The following is a 25,384-nucleotide window of genomic DNA, read 5'->3' on the forward strand; positions in this document are numbered from 1 at the left end:
TTCGTGTTTTGATAAAATACTGTTTTCTGAAGGGGAAAAATACGGTGGAAGCAAAAACTCATTATCAAAATTAGTTTTCGGATTCTGCGCCAGGGAAATCAACAATAATTGATTGGTATACAAAATTCAAGCGTGGTGAAATGAGCACGGAGGACGGTGAACGCAGTGGACGCCCAAAGAGGTGGTTACCAACGAAAACATCAAAAAAAATCCACAAAATGATTCTGAATGACCGTAAAATGAAGTTGATCGAGATAGCAGAGGCCTTAAAGATATCAAAGGAACGTGTTTGTCATATCATTCATCAATATTTGGATATGCGGAAGCTCTGTGCAAAATGGGTGCCGCGCGAGCGGCCAAAAACAACAACGTGTTGATGATTCTGAGCGGTGTTTGCAGCTCGTAAAAGCCCGAGTTTTTCCGTCGGTATGTGACAATGGATGAAACATGGCTCCATCACTACACTCCTGAGTCCAATCGACAGTCGGCTGAGTGGACAGCGACCGAAGCGTGGAAAGACTCAAAAGTCCGCTGGCAAAGTAATGGCCTCTGTTTTTTGGGATGCGCATGGAATAATTTTTATCGATTATCTTGAGAAGGGAAAAACCATCAACAGTGACTATTATATGGCGTTATTGGAGCGTTTGAAGGTCGAAATCGCGGCAAAACGGCCCCATATGAAGAAGAAAAAAGTGTTGTTCCATCAAGACAACGCACCGTGCCACAAGTCATTGAGAACGATGGCAAAAATTCATGAATTGGGCTTCGAAGTGCTTCCCCACCCACCGTATTCACCAGATCTGGCCCCCAGCGACTTTTTCTTGTTCTCAGACCTCAAAAGGATGCTCGCAAGGGAAAAAATTTGGATGCAATGGTTGAGGTGATCGCCGAAACTGAGGCCCCTTTTTAAGGCAAAACCGAAAGAGTACTACCAAAATTGTATAAAAAAATTGGAAGGGCGCTATGATCGTTGTATCGCTCTTGAAGGGAACTATGTTGAATAATAAAAACGAATTTTGACAAAAATAAAAACGAATTTTGGGAAAAAAAAATGTGTTTTTCTTTGTTAGACCGGGGACTTATCAGCCAACCTGTTATATGGCCTTAAAATAAAATTAAAAAAAAAAAAAAATAATAATTTCGATTGTTCGAAATATTGCAAATAAATTGATATGGGCATTAAAATGGATCGATCCAGCCCATCTGCTTGTCTAACATTCTAGGAAACATAAAAAGATAGCCGTAATTGGAAGTTGATTTTCATTTACAATCATTCTGTACATTAATCGAATGAATAACGCAATGGAAACTAATTTGCGTAAAAACTTGCTTAGTTACAAAAATGTGAAGTGTTTTTGTAAAAAATTTGGTTTAGCCGGAGTCGAGCAAAATTTTTACGACTCCGACTCCAGCAAAATCTTCAGACTCCGACTCCGGCTCCGGCTCCACAGCCCTGGTTATAAGTGAATTATATTTTTATTTTGAAGAAACTTGTCCATATATTGTGTTAGCTGAGTGTCCCAAAATTAGGCATGACATATGCCATATGTCATATACATATGTATATATATATATATATATATATATATATATATATATATATATATATATATATATATATATATATATATATATATATATATATATATATATATATATATGTTTTTGGCTTGTCAATGAGAAAATATTGTTGGCTTAAATCTAAAACCCCATACACATTACACATTCAAAATCTACTTTAACTAGATTTCAACTGTCAGTTGCCTTATAACAATGGGATTTCAAATCCACTTTTAGTAGATTTCGAGCCTAATGTGAATGAGCTATAATTTTCTTTGTTCTTTATCCTGAAGTCTACATCCTGAAATCTATTACACCGTAGGACCAATATTCCAAGCCATTATGAAGTATCCTCGAATCTATCCCAAATGACCCTCGTAAACATATACGATAAACTCGAGAATATACTACATGCAACAAAGACAGCCTGCCAAGCGAATTCAGTCGTTTTGTTTGTCCGTCCGCCCATTCATTCACTCATTCATTCATGCCCTTACTCACTTCACTTTCTTTTCGTCGTTTGTTTTGTTTTTGTATATACTGTTTTTTACTATTTTACTGAATGCGTGACTATGTTTGTGTGTGTGTGTCTGTGGGTTTATGGATATGTGCAAGTATTCTGTTTTGGACCTCGTCAGTCTGTTGTGGCATGCCGATTAGTAAGCGTTTTAACGTTGAAGAGTTAACTAACGGGCAACAATTAAGAGTTCTCCTCCAATATTTTAGTTTTACTTTTGGGTTTTTTGTTTCGTTTCATTTTGTTGTTGGTGTTGGTGTTACGGTCGTGTTGCTCATATCGGCTGATTTTCACGCAAAGCATTTATAAAGCGTCGAGGACACCGGAAACAGGATACGAAAGCAACGGGCAACAAGCGGTGGCCGGCAAACGTTGACCATCGATCTAATGGTGTGCCATTTTAGCTGACTTACAAATGGATTTAATAGTTGGACGTCCTACATAAAACACCGATACGAGTATGATTTATGAAAATAACATGAAATTGCAAATTACATGAAGTGATATTTGTTTAAAAAAAATACGGTTATATTGTCAAAAACAAAAACATGTTTCTTTTGTAAATAGTATTGCTACTTACTTGTTTGTGTTGTTGTGTTGGTTGTGGTTTTTGTTGCTGGTGGTGGTGGTGCTGCTGCTGGTTATTACGTTTCATTTCACCATAAAAAAAAACACAGCGCATCATATCAATGAAATTTTCATAATTTTGCCAAGTTAATTATACACTGAAAAAAAATTGAATACTTTACGGAATGCAAAACACATGTGGTTAAAATGAAGTTTTATCCACATCATATTTGTTTGATTTAAAAAAAAAAAAAAAAAACAAAACAATATATGAACGTATAAACGGAATATGGTATTAGGAATTTATATTAAAAAGAACCTCAGATGTCCTCCACACTGAAAAAAAATATTTACGTGATATTAAAGATTACGCAACCTCAATTTTAGGATGTGAAATTTATACACTATTAAGGACAAGTTTTTTTAAAATAATGATATTTTAATTAAAAGAAAGTTTATAATCTTTGCTTTAAATTTTTTTTTCATTAAATTTAGGACACCCTTTTTGAAAATTTGCGTCCCTTCGTTAAAGTTGCATGTCTTTAAACTAACAAAAATTTTCCTTAAAGTAATGAAACACATTGTTATAAAGAAATCGTCCTTAAATTAACTGAAATATTGCATCTTTAGATTTAAGATAAAAACAAATCTAAATCAAATATAGGCTAAGACTTATTTTGAGGATTTAGCATCTTTAGTTTAAAGTTTTTTTTTGGAATTAAGAAAATATTTTTTACTTCAAAGTATCCGTCATAATTTGGATTTTTAAACTGGCATTTGTTTGTACGTGAATAGCTTTATTAATATACCGGAAAAATAGAATGAAAATTCGATAAATCCTAATTTTAATTTTATAGATCCTAGATTTAAAGCCAGATAGGTCGCAAAAAAAATTTCCTTATTTTAAAGAACCCGCATCTTTGGCTCGGAATCAATACTAAAATCCTTAAAGGAAGGTCAAAATCTTTGGAACCAAGTAAACTTTTATTATTTTGGCATTGATTCTGAGCCAAAGAAGGAATGTATTACACTAACATGCATAGGAGTAATATGACCACGTCAAACATGTTTCAAGGGCAAAATGTTATTTTTGGACGGGTTTTGGACGACTCAAAAAACAAGTTTACTTGGATCCAAAGATTTTGACCTTCCTTTAAGAATTTTGGTATTGATTCCGAGCCAAAGGTGTACGGGCGAGAAAGACTGTTTTCCATATGTTTGGATGTAAAAATTATATGTTTGGAACTCAAATTTTTTAACACAATATTTTCAAGTGCAAGCATATAACGTTCATAAACTAGCATAACATGTTTGGAACATATATGTTAATATGTTAGAACATATTACGTTTTCGACATAAAATGTTTGTAAATATAATATGCTTAGATGCAAACATATTTACATATTTTAATATAGAAATAGCCAATAAACATATATGTGTTTAGAAAGAGACACCTAGAGAGTATGCTGCAAGTAAAATAATGGAAGTAACCAATTGGCGCCTTAACAATATATCCTCACAAAGAAAATATCAAAGGTAAAACATAATACGTTTGAACAATACACATAATATTTTGTTTGGATCAATCCTGAAAATATATATGCTTGAAGCATGAAGCATATATATGCTTGAAGCAAATGAGTTTGGGGTATATGTTACAGAAGCGATTTTTTGAGGGTGTGTGACTTCTTTAAAATAAGGATTTTTTTAGCGACATCTGGCTTTAAATCTAGGATAAATAAAATTAAAATTATGATACAGATCTCATTTATCGAGTTTTCATTCTATTTCAAGCTATTCACGCACAAACAAGTGCCAGTTTATAACGGATACATCAAAGTAAAAAATAGAATAAATCTTAGCCTACATTTATCTTAAATCTAAAGATTTTAGATAAAAACCTACGGTTTCTTTAAATCAAACACACAAAGATCGGTGAACATTTTATTTCACGTTCGGGACTGGTCAATTGGTCGCCTAGATCTTGCGATTTAAGCTTCTTAGACTACAAGTCCCCTTCAATTGACACATAAGAAGACAACATTGTAGTATTTATTTGTAAGATACACACCGAAGTGTTGCAAAGAGCTGGCCCCCGTCCTGCCCCCCAGCTGGCTACACCGAAAAAAAGTAAATTGTTTTATAGGAAGAATGAATTAACTCGTGCGAAAATTTAACTAAATTGTACTCCATATTTTGTAGCACTTCCTAGAATCCCCCATCGAGTTTTTCCAACTTCCGATGCAGTCCTTTTGGACAAGTCCACAAACATTTCTTCTAAAGAGCATCGCGGGATCCCCCAATGATTTTTTTCCACTTCCGATGCAGTCCTTTTGGACAAGTACACAAACATTTCTTCTAAAGCGCATCTTGGGATCCCCCAATGATTTTTTTCTACTTCCGATGCAGTCCTTGTGGACAAGTATTAGAAAGAACGCAATCAGGCTATTTTAAGTGCAAATTTTGAACAATTAAATTTTACAAAATAATAGAAAACTAATAAAAAAAATTAATAAAAAAAGTAAAAAAATAATAATAAAAGAAAATAAATTTCATCCCCGCTGGGATTTGACTTTTTCGCTTCCATGGAAGTTCTTTTGAGAAGGTTTTGCAAATTACGAGAATTTTTAATTTTTTTGTTGATTTTTAATGGAAAAAATATATTTATACGAAAATATATGCCGAAAATAAAAAAAAACGATGCATAACATAAAAAAATATTTTTTAGAAAAATGTTTGATACAAAAATTGCCGCTGGTGAGATTTGAACTTGCGTTTCTTATTTTTTCGTTCATACTAATAAAGAACATCTCGAGAAGCAATTAGAATGTTATTCCTTGGTGTCGTATTACGTTCATATCACAAACATTTGAATTGACATTTCGACGCTTTATGTTCAATGGCGTTTGTGGCTGAGTGTGCTAAGGCGTTCTGTTATGGTGCCTGCAAACCCCTGCTCGGAGCGAAAAAGTTTTCAAATTGTAAAAATTAGATAATAGGAAAACAAGCTTAGCTTCATACATGAAATTTTTAAATTAATGTAACTTAAAATTGAATTAAATAAATAATAAAAAAAAAAATAATAAAACATATGGATGAAAAAAAGTGAAATTGGTTGAAAACAATTTTTTTTCGCTTTTTAAATTCCTTCATTCAATTTAACTTCCAGGGCACAACTTCTAAAGCAATGCAAAGGATCCAAAAAGGGAGTACTTCCGTCCTATGACAAGCCCATGTAAAATTCATGATCCAAGTTCGCACTACTTCCGGATCACAGATTGGGGATCCAAACTACATTTTTGGAAGCTCTTTTTTGCTGGGATATCTTTCTGTGTGTTGAAAATATATGCACTAACTTATAATACCCTGTACCACAGAGTTGCGCAGGGTATAATTAAGCAAAAATTACAAAAAGGTTTTTTAATTCGTAATTTTAAAGAAATGTGTGTATGTTTATATTAAGTCAGCATCAATATTTTTTCAGTGCGGAATCAATATCAAAATCCTTGAAGAAAGGTTTAAATCTTTGGATCCAAGTAAATTTTTTTGTTTAGTGTATAAATCTCTATTTTAAAGAAAATTAGTTGTTTGTTTGACTATAGTAAAAACAAGAGTTATACACTGAAAAAAATAGTGAACACCAAAAAGAAAAATTTTGGTTAATTTTAGTAAGTGATTATTTTTAGAAAATTTTAACTCCACCGAAAAAAATTTCACAAAAACTTTTCCAAATAAAATCTTAATTGAGTTTGAAAAAATATTCAATTACAAATTTAATTGATTCAACACATTTTTTAATTGAAACAAATATCAATCACACAAATTAAGAGTATCAATTAATTTTTTAATTGGATCAATTAATTTTTTAATTGATATTATCATTTCTGTGATTTCATTTCAATTAAAAAATTAATTGGATCAATTAATTTCGTGATTGAATCAGTTTTTTTTGTGTGTAAACAAAAATTAGTAAATATTTTTCGACAAATTCAAAAAAGTTTATTAGACATAATTAATTTTTATTTCACTTGTTAAAGAAAATTTTTTAAATTGAAGGAACAATTGGAGTTCAAAATTCCAAGTATGTCTTTACATTTCAATTAAAAAATTAATTGGATCAATTAATTTCGTGATTGAATCAGAATTTTTTTTGTGTGTAAACAAAAATTAGTTAATATTTTTCGACAAATTCAAAAAAGTTTATTAGACATAATTAATTTTTATTTCACTTGTTAAAGAAAATTTTGTAAATTGAAGGAACAATTGGAGTTAAAAATTCCAAGTATGTCTTTAGTGCCATGCGAAGTTCAAGATGGGCGCATTTGTTGTAAAATTTACAAATTTAAAGAAATAATGAACTATTTTGTGAGAATTACGAATGTAGCAAATCTTTATGCTTCATAATAATATTTTCCCGTTTTTTTTAATTCATTTAACTAACGTACTCAAAAAATTATTAGAGTAAAGGAAAATTTATCCAAAATAATAATTCCATGAATTAAAATAAAGTTAAATTGGCTTTAGTGATATGGAGGGTTCACTTTTTTTGAGTGTAGTAAAACAAATAATCAATATCAAAATCATTAAAGTTGAGCTACATACCATGCGTTAATGCGTCCGCTGATTAAAGAGTTGAATTTTCTCTATGAAAGCAAAAGTTTTTTTTAGAGTGCTTCAAACGCACGGATTAACGCATGATATGTAACTCAACCTTTAGTGTAAATACAATATCTTTGGAGCCGCACTGTTTTTTTTTCAGTGTAATAATTCGAAATTCAAACCAGTTGCAATGAGTCGTCCCAAAATTGGACACTTTGAAAACCGGACACAGTGGACAGTTTGCTGGAGTCGATTGCTATATTAACACATTAAAATTAGCCTCTAATAACACTGAAAAAAATGTTTACGTGATATTAAAGATTTCGCAACCTAAATTTTAGGATGCGAAATTTACAAAATATTAAGGACAAATTTCTTTAAAATAATGAAATTTTAATTAAAATAAAGTTTATAATCTTTGCTTCAAATTTTTTTTATTAAATTTAGGATACCAATTTTGTAAATTTGCGTCCCTCCGTTAAAGTCGCATGTCTTTGAACTAAGGCTAATTTTACTTAAAATAAAGAAACACATGTTTGATTTAAAGAAATTGTCCTTAAATTAACTGAAATATTGAAACTTTAGATTTAAGACAAAAACGCTTCAAATATAGGCTAAGACTTATTTTGAGGATTTAGCGTCTTTGGTTTAATTTTTTGTTTTTTTGGAATTAAGAAAACGTTTTTTACTTTGAAGTATCCGTTATAATTTAGATTTTTTAAACTGACATTTGTTTGTACGTGAGTTCCTTTATTAATAAACCGCGAAAAGAGAATGAACATTTCATAAATGAGATCTGTATCCTAATTTTAATTTTATTGGTCCTAGATTTAAAGCCAGATAGGTCGCTAAAAAATGTCTTTATTTTAAAGAAGCCGCATCTTTGGCTCGGAATCAATACCAAAATCCTTAAAGGAAGGTCAAAATCTTTGGTTCCAAGAAAACTTTTTTTGAGTGAACTGGACACCTCTCAAATGTTGACAATATTTAGGAGACAGTGTGTGTCCACATTTCAGAGGTTTTACTGTATTTGAAATTTGTCAAAATTATTTTTTCCTTAGTGTATTTAATACTAGAGCTGTTGAAAATTTCTGTAATAAATAGAGTGTACAAACAGTGAAGTAAATAGATCGTACACTGAAAAACAAAGCATGTCTGGTTCCAAAGATTTTGTCTTTACATTAATGATTTTGGTATTAATTCCGAGCCAAAAAAGCGGAGAATTGAAGTAAGGATACTTTTAAGAAAGAATTATCTTTTAAATTTAAGTTTTGCGTACTTGATTCTAGGCAACAAATTATAATTTATTCGTTTTTTCTGTTTTCTTTTTTTTCTTCACGTGCTTAAGTATTTTAAAAGCGTGTTAACGACAACTGAAATTTTCAATTTTAGTTTCGACTTCAAGTAGAAATTTTGCTATGTCTCAAATAAAAATCGTCTTTAAAATAAAGTGTTGAAAAACGTCTCCTATTTTTAAACGCTTTTTTGCTTTGTTGTCAAGATGTAAAAAGAAAACAGATTTAAAGACAATTTCTTTAATTTTGAAGAATATTTCATAATAATTAAAGACAAGTTAACCTTAGTCAAACAAAATTTTCTTTTATTTTAAGATACACATTTTCAATTTGAATCACTTAATTACAAAGAAAAAACGACTTTATAGAAAAGTTCATCGTCTTTCGGGCAAGGTAAAAAACTTTATATCAGAAAAATGCATCGCATTCGTATTTTAAGGACATGAAATCTTTGGTCTCACTATCACTACAATATTTTTTTCAGTGCATAAAATGCCAACTCAAATCCCAGGTTCATAATCACTGGAAATTCAAACCTGTTATTTGAAATTTGTCATAACTAGTTTTTTTCTTCAGTGCATTCAATACTGGAACTATTGAAAATTTCATCATAAGCAAAACAAAACCAACAACAACACACAACCCCTTTTCGCGGCACCTCTCAAAAATACGCTATACAAAAGAACGACCTAAGCCAAAACAAGCATCTCCGCATTCAAATGATTCATTGTAGCGAATGACTTCACACTATTAGGGGGCAAAAAAAAAAACGAAAAATTGAAACAATTCTGGCGAATTTCGCAAAAATAAAAACAAACACTCAACAGCAAAACACAACGCGACAAACCACAACCCCTTAAGTTGAGTGGTGGTTGTGTATTGGCACTCGCCTGTTGTAGAAGTCATAAAATCAAAAGTAATAAAAATTTGACTCAATATCATCATATCGAAGGAATTGATTTTCACAATATTCCAACGCAGATCATAAACCGTGGAACGTAGTTTATCAAAGGGCCAATTAAAAAACAAAAACAAAACATTCTTGTGGTGGTGAAGGTGACTTTGAAGAGACTTTGTGATAATGGTGTTTATCTTTGATTTACTGAAACCCTTGTTGGTCTATGGATTTGTGGTGGTTTTCACAATTTTGACTCACATATTCAAAACCATCGTTTATCAAGTGCATTCAATAGATTTGTGAAGCTCAGATAGTATACGACGCAACGATGTCATCGCGGCCTACTCACCCAACATGCCGGGAGTGTTCGTTTAGATAAAAAAAAAGATAATTTTGCTGTTATCGGTGTGAAATTATAAAGAGCAGATAAAAAACATGTTTTCGAAAAGTATTAAGCGAATGAAAAACACATGGCGAAAGGTAAATAAATTCTGTCGTAATAAATAATTTGCAATGTGTTATTGTTTATATCCAATATTAAGTGTTGACGTCTTTTGATATGGTAAGATAATAGTTTTTCGTTTGACATTAGTCATTTAGACATTTGTTTGGAATATTTCCAAATGGAAAAAAGCTTTGAAAGTTTTTAAATAAATTTGTTTTAACTGATAATTGTAACAAAAAAAAAATCAGAAACTTATTTTGGGCTTGTTCGAAGCCGAAAATTTTTACTATGGTGAGGCAAAATTGCTACTTTCCTTTCCTCGTCTCTTTAACAACTAAAACATTTTTTGTGTTAAGATAATCGAGACATGCCAACCAACATGATGTAAATGACAAGAAAATTTATTTTATTATGTCACCTCGATTTACGTCGAATTTTTACCAATCTTTAGGTTAGGTGGCAGCCCGATGTATCAGGCTCACTTAGACTATTCAGTCCATTGTTTACCAATCTTAGTAAAAAGTTACGGTTTCGATCAGGGCCTTTATACAAACAATTTTGAAATATTCAATTTGCTTTAAAATTATGACAGAAAAGTCTCGAAACTCGGTCCTTATAATTGCTGGTAAGGCATATGTAGTAAGGTAGTTTCGCCAATCGTCATATGGAAACTTTGAATGTCAGTCAAATTGACTGACATAAAATAATTTTATTTTGAATTTTTATTTGTCACAATTGTCACTTAAACATTGGCGTAGCTAGCAACATTTTCGTAAGTGGTAAAAGTTACAATGTGTGCTCATTGTTAAGATACCTCAAACAGAAAAAAAAATAATTTTTTGTAGATGGGAAGAAACTAGAATATTTAATGCAATGGTATATAATAATAGTTTGAAAAAGTACTGCATGGTATTTGCAAGGAGGAGATGACAAAGACATAAAACTCTTTTAGCTACGCCTTTGCCATTAAGCAAATACTGAAAATCAAAGTTCGGCCAAAATGAAAAAAATTTAATCACCTGATAGCTTGAAACTACCTTCCTAAATATGCGTTCGGTAAATACTTTTGTTTTAACTACCCAGCAAAAAAAGCGTCGCCAAAAAAGTAATAAAAATGTTCTTTTTGGATCCGGAAGTGGTGCAAAATTGACGCAGAAGCTATGAATTTAACATGGGCTTGTCATAGGACGGAAGTCCTCCATTTCAACAGCCGTTGCACTGAATTTGCATCACTTCTTTAGGTGTGATCCGAATTCAATGTTTTGGATGTGAATTAAGAAATTTTGTGATATTTTGACAAATAAATAATTTTTTATGAGTTTTAATGCATTCTTACGCTTGTGTGGAACGCTTCACACAAAAAAATATTTTTCTGATTCAATCACGAAATTAATTGATCCAATTAATTTTTTAATTGAAATGTCTTCAATCACGAAAATGATAGTAGCAATAACAGTTTTAATTGGGCATAGAAAAAATCCTTGATTAAAAAATTAATTGATGTCATTAGCAACTTTCAACTAATTTTTTAATTGATTCAATTAAAAATTTAATTGATTTTGAATGCAAACCCCAATTAATTTTTTATTTAAAAAGGTAACTATTTTCAACTACACACAAAAAAATATTTTTCTGATTCAATCACGAAATTAATTGATCCAATTAATTTTTTAATTGAAATGTCTTCAATCAAGAAAATGATAGTATCAATCACAGTTTTAATTGGGCATAGAAAAAATCCTTGATTAAAAAATTAATTGATGTCATTAGCAATTTTCAATTAATTTTTTAATTGATTCAATTAAAAATTTAATTGATTTTGAATGCAAACCCCAATTCAGTTTTTATTTAAAAAGGTAACTATTTTCAACTACTTTCTGAATTGGCTTAGAGTTTTTATTTTGATTAAGAAATGTTCATCACTTTTTTTAACTGACTTAGTCTTCTGAATTTGATTAAAAAGTTAATTCTATCAATTAATTTTTTAATTAAAAATTTTAAAATTTTCAATCATTGACTTAATTAGCCTAATGTTTCTATCTTGATTAAAAAGTTAATTGTATCAATTAATTTATCAATTGAAAAAACATTCAACTTCAATTAACTTTTTAATTGGAAATATTCTGGTGATATTTTTTTCTGTGTTGGCATCAAATATTTTAAAAAATTCGCAATTTCTTCAGATTAGATTTGGCATTTTTTTCGACAAAATTGAAATGATTTGTACCATTTTATGAATTTTTACTCTGTTTTTAATCTATTTGAAACAAAAAAGTTAAAATTACCCATTAAAAGTATAAAAAACCAAGTTAAAAAAGTTGAATTAAAAGAACTTGCTGGGTAGTTAAATGATTGGGAGTGCATCTTCTGGAAGTGCTTTTAAAGTTGTGCCTTGGGAAGAACTTCCAAATTTTTTTGCTGTGTAACAATTGGGACAAAAAAAAATTAAAAATATTTTCGGCCGTTTTGCTATGGTTAGAAAAAATTGCTAGTTGCCTTTACTCATTTTTAATAAATAAAACTCCTTTTTTGTTTTAAGATAATAAAAACATAGCAATCCAAATGATGTGGTAAATATTAAGAATTTTCAACAAATGTCAAATTTCTTTTAACAGGTTGGCTGATAAGTCCCCGGTCTGACACATAGATGGCGTCGTTATTTTTATATAGTACCAACCTTCAAATGATTCGTGTCAAAATTTGACGTCTGTAAGTCAATTAGTGAGATAGAGCGTCTTTTGTGAAGCAACTTATGTTATTGTGAAAAAAATGGAAAAAGGGGAATTTCGTGTTTTGATAAAATACTGTTTTCTGAAGGGAAAAACTACGGTGGTAGCAAAAACTTGGCTTGATAATAAGTTTCCGGACTCTGCCCCAAGGAAATCAACAATAATTGATTGGAATGAAAAATTCAAGCGTGGTGAAATGAGCACGGAGGGCGGTGAACGCAGTGGACGCCCGAAAGAGGTGGTTACCGACGAAAACATCCAAAAAATCCACAAAATGATTTTGAATGACCGTAAAATGAAGTTGATCGAGATAGCAGAGGCCTTAATGATATCAAAGGAAGGTGTTGGTCATATCATTCATCAATATTTGGATATGCGGAAGCTCTGTGCAAAATGGGTGCCGCGCGAGTTCACATTTGACCAAAAGCAACAACGTGTTGATGATTCTGAGCGGTGTTTGCAGCTGTTAACTCGTAATACACCCGAGTTTTTCCGTCGATATGTGACAATGGATGAAACATGGCTCCATCACTACACTCCTAAGTCCAATCGACAGTCGGCTGAGTGGACAGCGACCGAAGCGTGGAAAGACTCAAAAGTCCGCTGGCAAAGTAATGGCCTCTGTTTTTTGGGATGCGCATGGAATAATTTTTATCGATTATCTTGAGAAGGGAAAAACCATGAACAGTGACTATTATATGGCGTTATTGGAACGTTTGAAGGTCGAAATCGCGGCAAAACGGCCTCATATGAATAAGAAAAATGTGTTGTTCCACCAAGACAACGCACCGTGCCACAAGTCATTGAGAACGATAGCAAAAATTCATGAATTGGGCTTCGAATTGCTTCCCCACCCACCGTATTCTCCAGATCTGGTCCCCAGCGACTTTTTCTTGTTTTCAGACCTCAAAAGGATGTTGGCAGGGAAAAAATTTGGCTGCAATGAAGAGGTGATCGCCGAAACTGAGGCCTATTTTGAGGCAAAACCGCAGGAGTACTACCAAAATGGTATCAAAAAATTGGAAGGTCGTTATAATCGTTGTATTGCTCTTAAAGGGAACTATGTTGAATAATAAAAACGAATTTTCACAAAAAAATGTATTTTCTTTGTTAGACCGGGGACTTATCAGCCAACTTGTTATTATTACGCTCATCTCGATTTACGTCAAATTTTTAACAACGCCAGTAAAAAGTTTCGGTTTCGTATAGGTCCTTTATACAAAAAATTTTTAAATATTCAATTTACTTTAAAATGATGATGGGGTGGGAACCGTATCATATTTAATAATTGTATTGTTTTGAAAGAAAAAAAAAACGCTTGAAAAACGTGCAGCGAAAACGTTTCGGAGCAACGAATTTCATAAATTTTTTGGGGGGGAGGGGGGCGAAGCAAATTGGGTTGGGAAGCTCTGTTCTAAACTTTTATCACCCAAATTTTTTTTGTTAAAAAATTTTTATTTTATGCAATAAAAAAATAATTTTTTACCATTTCATTTATATCAAGCACTCTTCTTTTCTCACTTTAAGTCTTTAATAAGACACATTTTGAAGTTTCATAGTAAAAATTTAATATAGTAGTGATGTAATGTCGAACATATTTTCGGAATCTTCCGATCACACACACAAACAAATATTTTTTGTCTTCAATCATTGATCCATTTAAAAAATTGATCCATTTAAAAAATTAATTGATACAACTAATTTTTGTGATCGATTTTTGCTTCATTTACAAATTTTGTTTAATCAATTACATTTTTAATTTAATATTTAAATTAAAAATTTTAATTGGAAAAATTTTTGTGATATAGTTTTCTGTGTATTTGAAATAGATGTAAAAAAAACATTTGTGTTCGGTTGAAGCAGAGATTGAACTCACGACTGCAAAGCGGGCATGATAACCAACTAAATGTATGTGTGACCAACTAAATGTATGTTTCTGTTAAATAAAGTTTCTTTAATCGGCTAGTGGGCGCCGAAAACTATGCTATATAAATATAAATTTTTGGCAATAGCGATAACTGTCTGTTAATCACAATAACAGCCCAGTGGACAGTGTGTTGGCTTACAAACTGTATGGTCCGCGGTTCGATTCTCCGTCCAGGCGAAAGGAAAAATTTTAAAAATTCATAAAATCTAATAAATTTTTCTAGATTGTTTGTACACTGAATAAAATATCACCAACATATTTTCAATTAAAAAGTTTATTGAAGTTGAAAATTTTTCCAATTAAAAAATTAATTGATACAATTAACTTTTTTATCAAGATAGAAACATTAAGCTAATTATACCAATGATTAAACATTTTAAATTTTTTAATTAAAAAATTAATTGATAAAATTAACTTTTTAATCAAATTCGGAAGACTAAGTCACTTAAAAAAAGTGATCGACATTTTTTTAATTTTTAACTAAAAAATTTATATCAAATTATCCATTTTTAATCACTAAAAACAATAACCCACATTTTCATGAAGCTCCGTTAGTGCTACATTAGCTAACGAACTTTTAAACCGTGTTATCCACATATCTGTCATCTTGCGTATATATTCCATATGCCAGTTAGAAACTTAACTGCTGAAATTTTTTCAGTTGAAGTTAACCGGAGAAAAGATATTTTAATTTTTCTGTCTGTTAACTGGCAGTTAAAGCCTAACGGAGCTACATGAAAATGGTCGTAAGTCAGTTAAGAAAGTAATTGAAAATAGTTACGTTTTTAATGGAAAAAAATAATTGAGTTTTGCATTCAACATCAATTAAATTTTTAATTGAATCAATTAAAAAATTAATTGAAAATTGCTAATAAAATCAATTAATTTTTTAATCAAGCATTTTTTAACATCCAATTTAAACTGTGATTGATACTATCATTTCCGTGATTGAAGACAGTTCAATTAAAAAATTAATTGGATCAATTAATTTCGTGATTGAATCAGAACAAAATTTTTTGTGTGTATTACAAAATTAGAATTTGAATTCATCGCTGTTGCTTTTGTTATAAAATATTTTTTTCAAATGAACTGTCAATCAATAAAATCTATTCGAGTAAGAAACTTGAGTTTCAACGAATAATAATTTTGGCCTCCATAATTGGCGTAAAACTTTCAACGCCTACAGGTGACATTTCTGAGGGTTTCAAAGCTTATCTAAGTGGTTTCACTGCAATGTGGAACGGCGTTCGGACTCGGCTATAAAAAGGAGGTCCCGTGTCATTGAGCTTAACATGGAATCGGGCAGCACTCAGTGATAAGAGAGAAGTTCACCAATGTGGTATCACAATGGACTGTATAGTCTAAGTGAGCCTGATACATCGGGCTGCCACCTAACCTAACCTAACCTTACCTACAGGTCAGCCTGTGGACCTGCAAGTTTGTATATATGTTGATATCTTTATCAAATCAAAAGAATTACTTCCAAATCCGTCCACGACATTACAATCGGCGACTCTTGAGGTTTGGAATGACTTTTCATTGATGAAAAGTACCATATATCGTGTAACGGACCATTTTCATGCATGCGAAGTAACTCCTTGGCTTTTTTTAGTCTAAATGTTTTTTTGTGCATCGGTGAGCTCTAACACATTTTGGAACTTTAATGGCAATACGGTAACGAGAAATGGTACTAGAAACAAAAGATTTACGCACATTTAAATGGTAACGATAGCTACTTATGGTTTAGCAGTCACATATAAGGCAATCACACATGAATTTCATCTCGAATAACTTAATTTTTCCAAGTTATAGATCCAAATGCTTTTGTAAGCTTGTGAGAAATAAAATGAGCTGTCACTGGAAAAAAAATTTCAGCTGTCAGACGATCGGTTTAAAAGAGATAGCAACCTTAATTTGGTTGCCATACAAATTAGGCACACTGTAATGGATTCACTAAGATTTGTAATGAGAATCAAGAAGTTGGCTCTCAGATGCTTGAAAAGATGGTCGAAGCTTGGACCTGTAGAATGCAAAATAGTCGTGGTGGCCATATGTCCAATATTATATTTAAATGTTAAATGACAAGAAATTATCTACCAAATGAAAAACAAGTATATACGGCCGTAAGTTCGGCCTGGCCGAATCTTATGTACCCTCCACCATGGATTGCGTAGAAACTTCTACGAAAGAGTGTCATCCACAATCGAATTACTTAGTTTGTGGTATCTTAAATCTTCTTAACATCGTTTTCTAAATTGTGTGTTAGTCCATACATGGTATATATTAGACAAAAAAGTTATGTATAGGTAAGTATACAAATAATTACGAATCGATATGGACTTTTTGCACGATTCGTAGAGAGCCAGAATTGAAATGTGTGTATATACAATTATGAACTTGATATGGACCAATTTTTGTGTGATTGGGGATCGATTTATCCGAGGGCTATATATAACTATAGACCGATATGGACCTAGTTAGGCATGGTTGTTAGCAGCCATATACTAGAACAATGTACCAAATTTCAACTGACTCGAATGAAATTTGCTCCTCGAAGAGGCTCCAAAACCAAATCTCGGGATCGGTTTAGGTTAGGTTAGGTGGCAGCCCGATGTATCAGGCTCACTTAGACTATTCAATCCATTGTGATACCACATTGGTGAACTTCTCTCTTATCACTGAGTGCCCGATTCCATGTTAAGCTCAATGACAAGGGACCTCCTTTTTATAGCCGAGTCCGACGGCGTTCCACATTGCAGTGAAACCACTTAGAGCTTTGAAACCCTCAGAAATGTCACCAGCATTACTGAGGTGGGATAATCCACCGCTGAAAAACATTTTGGTGTTCGGTCGAAGCAGGAATCGAACCCACGATCTTGTGTATGCAAGGCGGACATGCTAACCATTGCACCACGGTGGCTCCGGTTTATATGGGGGATATATATGATTATGGACTGATATGGACCACTTTTGGCATGGTTGTTAAATATCATATACTACCACCACGTACCAAATTTCAAACAGATCGGATGAATTTTGCTTCTCCAAAAGGCACCGGAGGCCAAATCTGGGGATCGGTTTATATGGGGGCTATATATAATTATAGACTGATATGGACCAATTCCTGCATGGTTGTTGGATACCATATACTAACATCACGTACCAAATTTCAACCGAATCGGATGAATTTTGCTCTTCCAAAGGGCTCCGGAGGTCAAATCGGGGGATCGGTTTATATGGGGGCTATATATAATTATGGACCGATGTGGACCAATTTTTGCATGGTTGTTAAAGACCATATACTAACACCATGTACCAAATTTCAGCCGGATCGGATCGAATTTGCTTCTCTTAGAGCAATCGCAAGCCAAATTTGGGGGTCCGTTTATATGGGGGCTATACGTAAAAATGGACCAATATGGCCCATTTGCAATACCATCCGACCTACATCAATAACAACTACTTGTGCCAAGTTTCAAGTCGATAGCTTGTTTCGTTCGGAAGTTAGCGTGATTTCAACAGACGGACGGACATGCTCAGATCGACTCAGAATTTCACCATGTCCCAGAATATATATGTTATACTTTATGGGGTCTTAGAGCAATATTTCGATGTATTACAAACGGAATGACAAAGTTAATATACCCCCCATCCTATGGTGGAGGGTATAAAAAAAAATTGGCCATTTCATAATTTGGCATGTGTTTTATTTAAATTTCAAATCAGCAAGTTCTTAGAAAAACACCCATTATATACCCAGCAATAAAATTGGAAGTTCTTCCAAAGGCACAACTTTAAAAGCACTTCCAAAGGATGTACTTCCAAAAGATGTTCTTTATTTGAATTACACAGGGAGTTCTTTTCATTCAATTTTTTAAAATACATTTTTACATTTATTTTTAATGGGTAATTTTAACATTTTTATACCCACCACCATAGAATGGTGACGGGGGTATAATAAGTTTGTCATTCCGTTTGTAACACATCGATATATCGATTTCCGACTATATAGAGTATATATATTCTTGATCAGGGAGAAATTCTAAGACGATATAACGATGTCCGTCTGTCTGTCTGTCTGTTGTAATCACGTTACAGTCTTCAATAATGAAGCACTCGTGCTGAAATTTTGCACAAACTCGTCTTTTGTCTGCAGGCAGGTCAAGTTCGAAGATGGGCTATATCGGTCCAGGTTTTGATATAGTCCCCATATAAACCGACCTCCCGATTTGGGGTCTTGGGCTTATAGAAATCGTAGTTTTTATCCAATTTGCCTGAAATTTGTAATCTGGAGGTATTTTATGACCATAAAAAGGTGTGCCAAAAATGGTGAGTATCGGTCCATGTTTTGGTATAGCCCCCATATAGACCGATCTCCCGATTTTATTTCTTGGGCTTATAGAAACCGCAATTTTTATTCAATTTACCTGAAATTGGAAATCTAGAGGTACTGTAGGACGACAAATACGTGTGCCAAAAATTGTGAGTATCGGTCCATATTTTGGTATAGCCCCCATATACACCCATCTCCCGATTTTACTTCTTGGGCTTATAGAAACCGCAGTTTTTATTCAATTTACCTGAAATTTGAAATCTAGAGGTATTGTAGGACCACAAATATGTGTGCCAAAAATTGTTAGTATCGGTCCATGTTTTGGTATGGTCCCCATATAAAAAGACGTCCCGATTTGGGGTCTTGGGCTTATAGAAACCGTAGCTTTTATCCAATTTGTCTGAAATTGGAAATCTAGAGGTATTTTAGAACCATAAAGAGGTGTGCCGAAAATGGTGAGTATCGGTCAATATTTTGGTATAGCCCATATAGACCGATTTCCCGATTTTACTTCTTGAGCTTCTAGAATCCGAAGTTTTTATCCTATTTGCCTGAAATTGGAAATCTAGAGGTATTTTCGGGTCATAAAGAGGTGTGCCGAAAACGGTGAATATCGGTCCATATTTTAGTATAGCCCCCATAAGAACGATCTCCCGATTTAACTCCTTGGGTTTCTAGAAACCGTAGTTTTTATCTGATTTGCCTGCAATTGTAAATATTCTGGTATTTTAGGTTCACAAAAACGTGTATCGGATTAAGTTTTTATCGGTCCATTTGGTAATGCCTCCATAGAGACCGACTTCACTTCTTGAGGGTGTAGAAGGCGCACTGATTATGAAAATTGCTTGAAACTCAATGTAAAATTTCCAGATTTTACTTCTACAGATTTTAGATTTCAAATCAAGACGTTATTTTATAATTTTCTTGCACACTTACAAGAGATGTTAACGATTCCTCTAAAACTCGAACAAAAATGGTTCTTATAAATCCAGAATCTCATATAGTCCTCATAGGTGAAATCCTTAAATTTATCTTCGGGAAGTGTCCTCAAGTCCCCAAGCCCTCCTGACATTTCAAAGGAAACCCTAATATTTGGTTCGTGGTGGTGGGTATTTAAGATTCGGCCCGGCCGAACTTACTGCTGTATATACTTGTTTTAAAGATAAAAACAGAGTAAAAATGAATAAATTGGTACAAATTATTTAAATTAAAAAAATGCTGAATTTATCTACAACAAGTAAGGAAAGTCTAAAGTCGGGTGGGGCCGACTATATTAAACCCATCACCACTATGTATACCAACATCTTAACACTTTCAAATTTGTTAGGTGCTATATAAAGGTTTATTTTCCCATATACAAATATTTAAATATGAACCGATTTGGACAATTTTTTTTAAACTTTCACCAAATGACTAGACTCAAACTTTAAATTGGTTAATGACCGGAATGGACCACAATGTTAGTAAAAACATATTGGAAATATTTAATTGTATAAAATTTCGCAAACCTTCATTTATGATTTATAGGTCGATATATACGAATTAGAATATAGGTAAATTTGAATCATTTTTGCGAGTTTTAGACTTAAGAGTGACGACTTTACAAGGAACATTTGGGTATTTTGGCCATGCTAAAATCGCCATTGGCCATTGCTAAATTCGGGCTTTGTCTAATTCTCAGCTGATTTTGATAAAATTTGGCACACATTGCTAAAATTTTAATAGAACTCTCAGTGCAAAACATCAACATCAGAGAACTGCAACCGGTGGCTTTTTTCCGTATTGCAATCTTACCAACAAAATGTCGGTGGCAGTGAGTAAGACACCAATTACCATGCGATCTTTTACATTGACACAAATGCGAGAATAAAAACACCAATAGTATATAGCAATGTCCCCGTATGCAGTGTCTTGCAATCTTAAACCAATCGACATCGTAACAACGCTGGGTAAACAAAAAACGAGGTTGGCACTTAAGTGTGATTGCACTCAACAACAACAATTACTAGTAGTTGGCATTAGCTCAAGAGAATTGAGAGAGTACCAAATAAGAGAATACCAAACTGCTGAGATATGGGTAACCAATTTGTGTGATTGCTTTACTACGGTGTTTTAATTTCGAAAATGTTGATTCAAATTTTACGTAACTCAGGGTAAAATTTTGGCCTCTGGTGTTATAGTGTAGATCGGGCTGTATATGGGGGCTATATCTAAATCTGAACCTATTTAAACCGAATTCGGTATGCATACTTATAATGTTAGTTCTGCTCCTTATGCAAAATTTCACGTAACTCGGAGTAACCCTTTGGCCTCTGGGGCCATAGGAGTGTAAATCGGGTGAAAGCTATATATGAGAGCTATATCTGAATCTGAACCGATTGGACTGATATTTTGCAAAATTTACGAGACTCACAAAATATTCGATTATACGAAGTTGGAAGAAGATCGGTTGATAAATAAGTAATTTATGACCAGATCGGTTATAAATATATATGGCAGCTATATCTAAATCTAAACCGATTTTTTCCAAAATATATAGGGATCGTCTTTGAGCCGTAAAAGGATCCTGTGTCAAATTTGAGGACGATCGGACTTAAACTGCGACCTGGACTTTGCACAAAAAAATACATCAACAGACACACAGACGGAGGGACATCGCTAAATCGACTCAGAATTTAATTCTAAGACGATCGGTATACTAAAAGATGGGTCTATGACTACTCCTTCTTGGCGTTACATACAAAGTCGGTTCACGCCCCTTTGTACAATCCCGCCCATATTTGCAGCATAACTTCGAAAATTCACACCAAAGCGACAATCAAAATTTTGTTGAAATACATGCAATAGGAAACAAAATAATTGAGTTTTTATTTGCGATTTGTAAGGGAGGTATCACGCCCCTTTGTCCGAGCAAATATTTTTTGAGCCATAAACCACCTCGGACGTCCTGAGAAGACCATACCAAAGTTTCATCATAATCTGATTAGTGGTTTAGGAGCGCATCGAGCACATACAAACACACATTCATTTTTATACCCTGCGCCACACTGTGGAACAGGGTATTATAAGTTAGTGCATATGTTTGTAACACCCAGAAGGAGACGAGATAGACACATGCTGTCTTTGGCAATAATGCTCAGGGTGGGTCCCTGAGTCGATATAGCCATGTCCGTCTGTCCGTCCGTCCATCCGTCCGTCCGTCTGTCTGTGAACACCAAAAAAAGTGATGTAATTTCAGTGTAACGGCTGTCGAAATGGAGGAACCGTCCTATGGCAAGCCCATGTTAAATTCATCGCTTCTGCGCCAAATTTGCACCACTTCCGGATTACTTTTTTGGCCACGCTTTTGCTGGGTACTTTATGAGGTTTTCGATGTGTTACAAACGGAATGAAAGAGTTAATATACCGCCATCCTTGGTTAGGTTAGGTTACGTGGCAGCCCGATGTATCAGGCTCACTTAGACTATTCAGTCCATTGTTACACCACATTGGTGAACTTCTCTCTTATCACTGAGTGCTGCCCGATTCCATATTAAGCTCAATGACAAGGGACTTACTTTTTATAGCCGAGTCCGAACGGTGTTTCACATTGCAGTGAAACCACTTGGAGAAGCTTTGAAACCCTCAGAAATGTCACCAGCATTACTGAGGTGGGATAATCCACCGCTGAAAAACTTTTTGGTGTTCGGTCGAAGCAAGAATCGAACCCACGACCTTGTGTATGCAAGGCGGGAATGCTAACCATGGTTCCTAATCCTAAGGTGGAAGGTATATAAATGTCGGTTTTGTGGATTACAAAAAGGCCAAATCGGTTTTTAGATTTTTTAGGATATGTAGTGGAGTAGTGGAAAATTCGATTTTCGTTTATTGTATCTCTATAGGGTGTCTTACTGCCTCTTCATGAAACACAAAATCGACTCGGGGCGAATCGTGCGTCTAGATTGAAACTAAAATAATTTTAGATCTATTTGCTAGAAAATAATGAAATTTGTCATGAACTCATTATTTTTGATTTACTATCGAACACCGAAACAATTGGTATTCCACAGACTCTGGTTTTCGAGATATCAATATGGGATTTTTGACAAATCGTTCGTCTCGAGGCGAACGAAAATTACACGAACAGGCACTTATTCTTTGTTATACTGTAGAACCTTTCATTGTCGACCTTTACTTCCATGACAATTTTAAGTAAATAAAAATTTCGTTGCTCTATTTTCAGTTATTTGACTCATAACTAAGCCCATGATTGATAGAGGACGCTGATATCTATCTACCTACCTGATGACTATAGACGCCCATAGCAGTAAAAGCTAACATGTTAATAGAGGCAACATCGATAAGAAATCATCGTTGGAAGTGGAACGACATGGATTTGAATAATAATGGCAAAATGCACTAACTCAGGTTGTGTGGAAAGGCGACAAATGAATGAATGAATGTCCCAATCACTGTTCATAAAACTCACCCACTCACTCATTCACTTGGACTCCCCCAATTAAATATATGACTCGAGAAATTACAACTCATTTCGTATCGATATAGAGTTGGTGGCTAGAGGAAGAGCAGTATGAGATACTCGTAGTTTCTCTAGGTCTTACAGGGATCCCGGTGTAGTGGACAATCTATAACAAATACTTAACAATGTGCTGATAATTTTGACAATGAAAATTACTAGCAAAGTGTAATGGGGCTAGTTTTATTCACTGAACTGTCTATAGTTCGGTCTCATTAGGCAACCGCCCATTGAGGGGTGGGTGGGTGGTGCATGTGTTTGTATGGGTGTGAAGCGGACATAATTAACATCGCTGGCGTTGGCTGTAGACTCTTTTGGCCAAGTACATTTCAGTTATACGTATTCACTGGCCATGTATGCCTCGTCCCAAGGAGAACCATTGTTACGGAAAAACTCAGGTGCTGCTACGGTTTTGACAAATGGCAGCAGCCATACTCGTGTAAATCTTGTGGATATGGAGCGTATCGAACAAATGCAACAACGAAGATGTAAAATGAAATGGTTTCTCATTTTGTTGGTGGTAATGAGTATAACGGGATTTTTAACATGGCTCTATATTGATCATACAGTTCCGGAATTTAATCAATATCGTTTGGTGAAAAGTTTTGAAAATCCCACGGAATCCAGTGATAACAATTATGCCGATCAATTACGAATTATTTTACTTTGGAATAGTTTCTTTGGTGATAAACGTTGGTCTCTACCCGATGATCTATTGGATCCTTCGTACTTTCGCAAGGATATCCTGTGTCCTGTAAGCAATTGTGTCATTACCAATCGCCGAGATTTATTTCCCCGCCTCGATATGTACGATGCCATATTATTTCATACAGCTCAACCTTTTTCTGTGATAAATCCAGTGCCTTCTCAGCGTAGCTGGCGTCAATTATATGTTTTTGCTTTGATGGAACCACCCGGCGAAACGAAACACATACTCTCCGATGAAAATGATTTCTATAATTTGACCATGACATATCGTACCGATTCGGATATTGTATGGGCCTATAATTGGTTTGTGGATAAGACAACAAATATGCGTATATTACCCTGGGAATATCCTCAATGGCGTCCAGTGCCCAATGTTTATAATAACACTGAGATTTGGAAGGCATGGTCATCGAAAACTAAAATGGCCGCTTGGTTTGTCTCACACTGTGAGACTCTATCGAAGCGTGAACAATTGGCAGCGGAATTACAAAAATCTATCGATGTCGATATCTATGGAAAATGTGGAGGATTTAGGTAAGCAAAATTACGGTGGGGTAATAATAAATATTTTTTACTATTACACGCAAAAAAAAATCTCTAGTCTCAAATGAAATTGTAGATCAAAGATATTGGTTAGGACTTTTTTTGGGAGGTAACAAACGTTTGTTTGGATGAAAAATGTATTATTTTTTTAATAAAAGCAGACGTTTCAAAAAGAAAGTTTACTTGGATCCAAAGATTTTGACCTTGTTTTAAGGATTTTGGTATTGATTTTGAGCCAAAGATGCGGTTTCTTTAAAATAAGGAAATTTTTTTGCGACCTATCTGGCTTTAAATCTAGGATCAATGAAATTAAAATTAGGATACAGATCTCATTTATCGAATTTTCATTCTATTTTTCCGGTATATTAATAAAGCTATTCACGTACAAACAACTGCCAGTTTAAAGATCCAAATTATGACGGATCGAATTAAAAAAATATTTTCTTAATTCCAACAAAAAAAAAAAAACTATAAACCTGAAAATAAATCCTAAAAATAAGTCTTAGCGTATCTTTGAAGCGTTTTTATCTTAAATCTAAAGATTCAATATTTCAGTTAATTTAAGGACGATTTATTTAAATCAAAAATGTGTTTCTTTACTTTAAAGAAAAATTGTCTTAGATTAAAGACATGCAACTTTAACGAAGGGGCGCAAATTTTCAAAATGTGTGTCCTAAATTTAATGAAAAAAAAATATTAAAAGCAAATATTATTAACTTTCTTTTAATTAAAATTTCATTGTTTTA

At 33.4% G+C, this 25,384-nt stretch overlaps 1 protein-coding gene across 4 annotated transcripts in view; it reads left to right on the top strand.

Annotated features, from left to right (window-relative positions):
- FucTC (alpha-(1,3)-fucosyltransferase C) overlaps positions 1 to 25,384 on the top strand; it is a 58,396-nt gene that overhangs the window by 27,163 nt on the left and 5,849 nt on the right. Inside the window, exons 1-3 of one of the 4 annotated variants that reach the window (XM_075300836.1) lie at positions 2,197 to 2,535; positions 9,273 to 9,917; positions 23,094 to 24,629. In XM_075300836.1, the coding sequence (XP_075156951.1) occupies positions 23,740 to 24,629 (890 nt within the window). In that variant the 5' untranslated portion in view covers positions 2,197 to 2,535; positions 9,273 to 9,917; positions 23,094 to 23,739. Of the gene's footprint in view, positions 1 to 2,196; positions 2,536 to 9,272; positions 9,918 to 23,093; positions 24,630 to 25,384 lie in introns of those variants that run through there. The other 3 variants (XM_075300837.1, XM_075300839.1, XM_075300838.1) reach the window with 3 other exon arrangements.

Source organism: Haematobia irritans, chromosome 3 (assembly GCF_050003625.1).
Source record: "Haematobia irritans isolate KBUSLIRL chromosome 3, ASM5000362v1, whole genome shotgun sequence".
In the NCBI taxonomy this organism is placed as follows: domain Eukaryota; kingdom Metazoa; phylum Arthropoda; class Insecta; order Diptera; family Muscidae; genus Haematobia; species Haematobia irritans.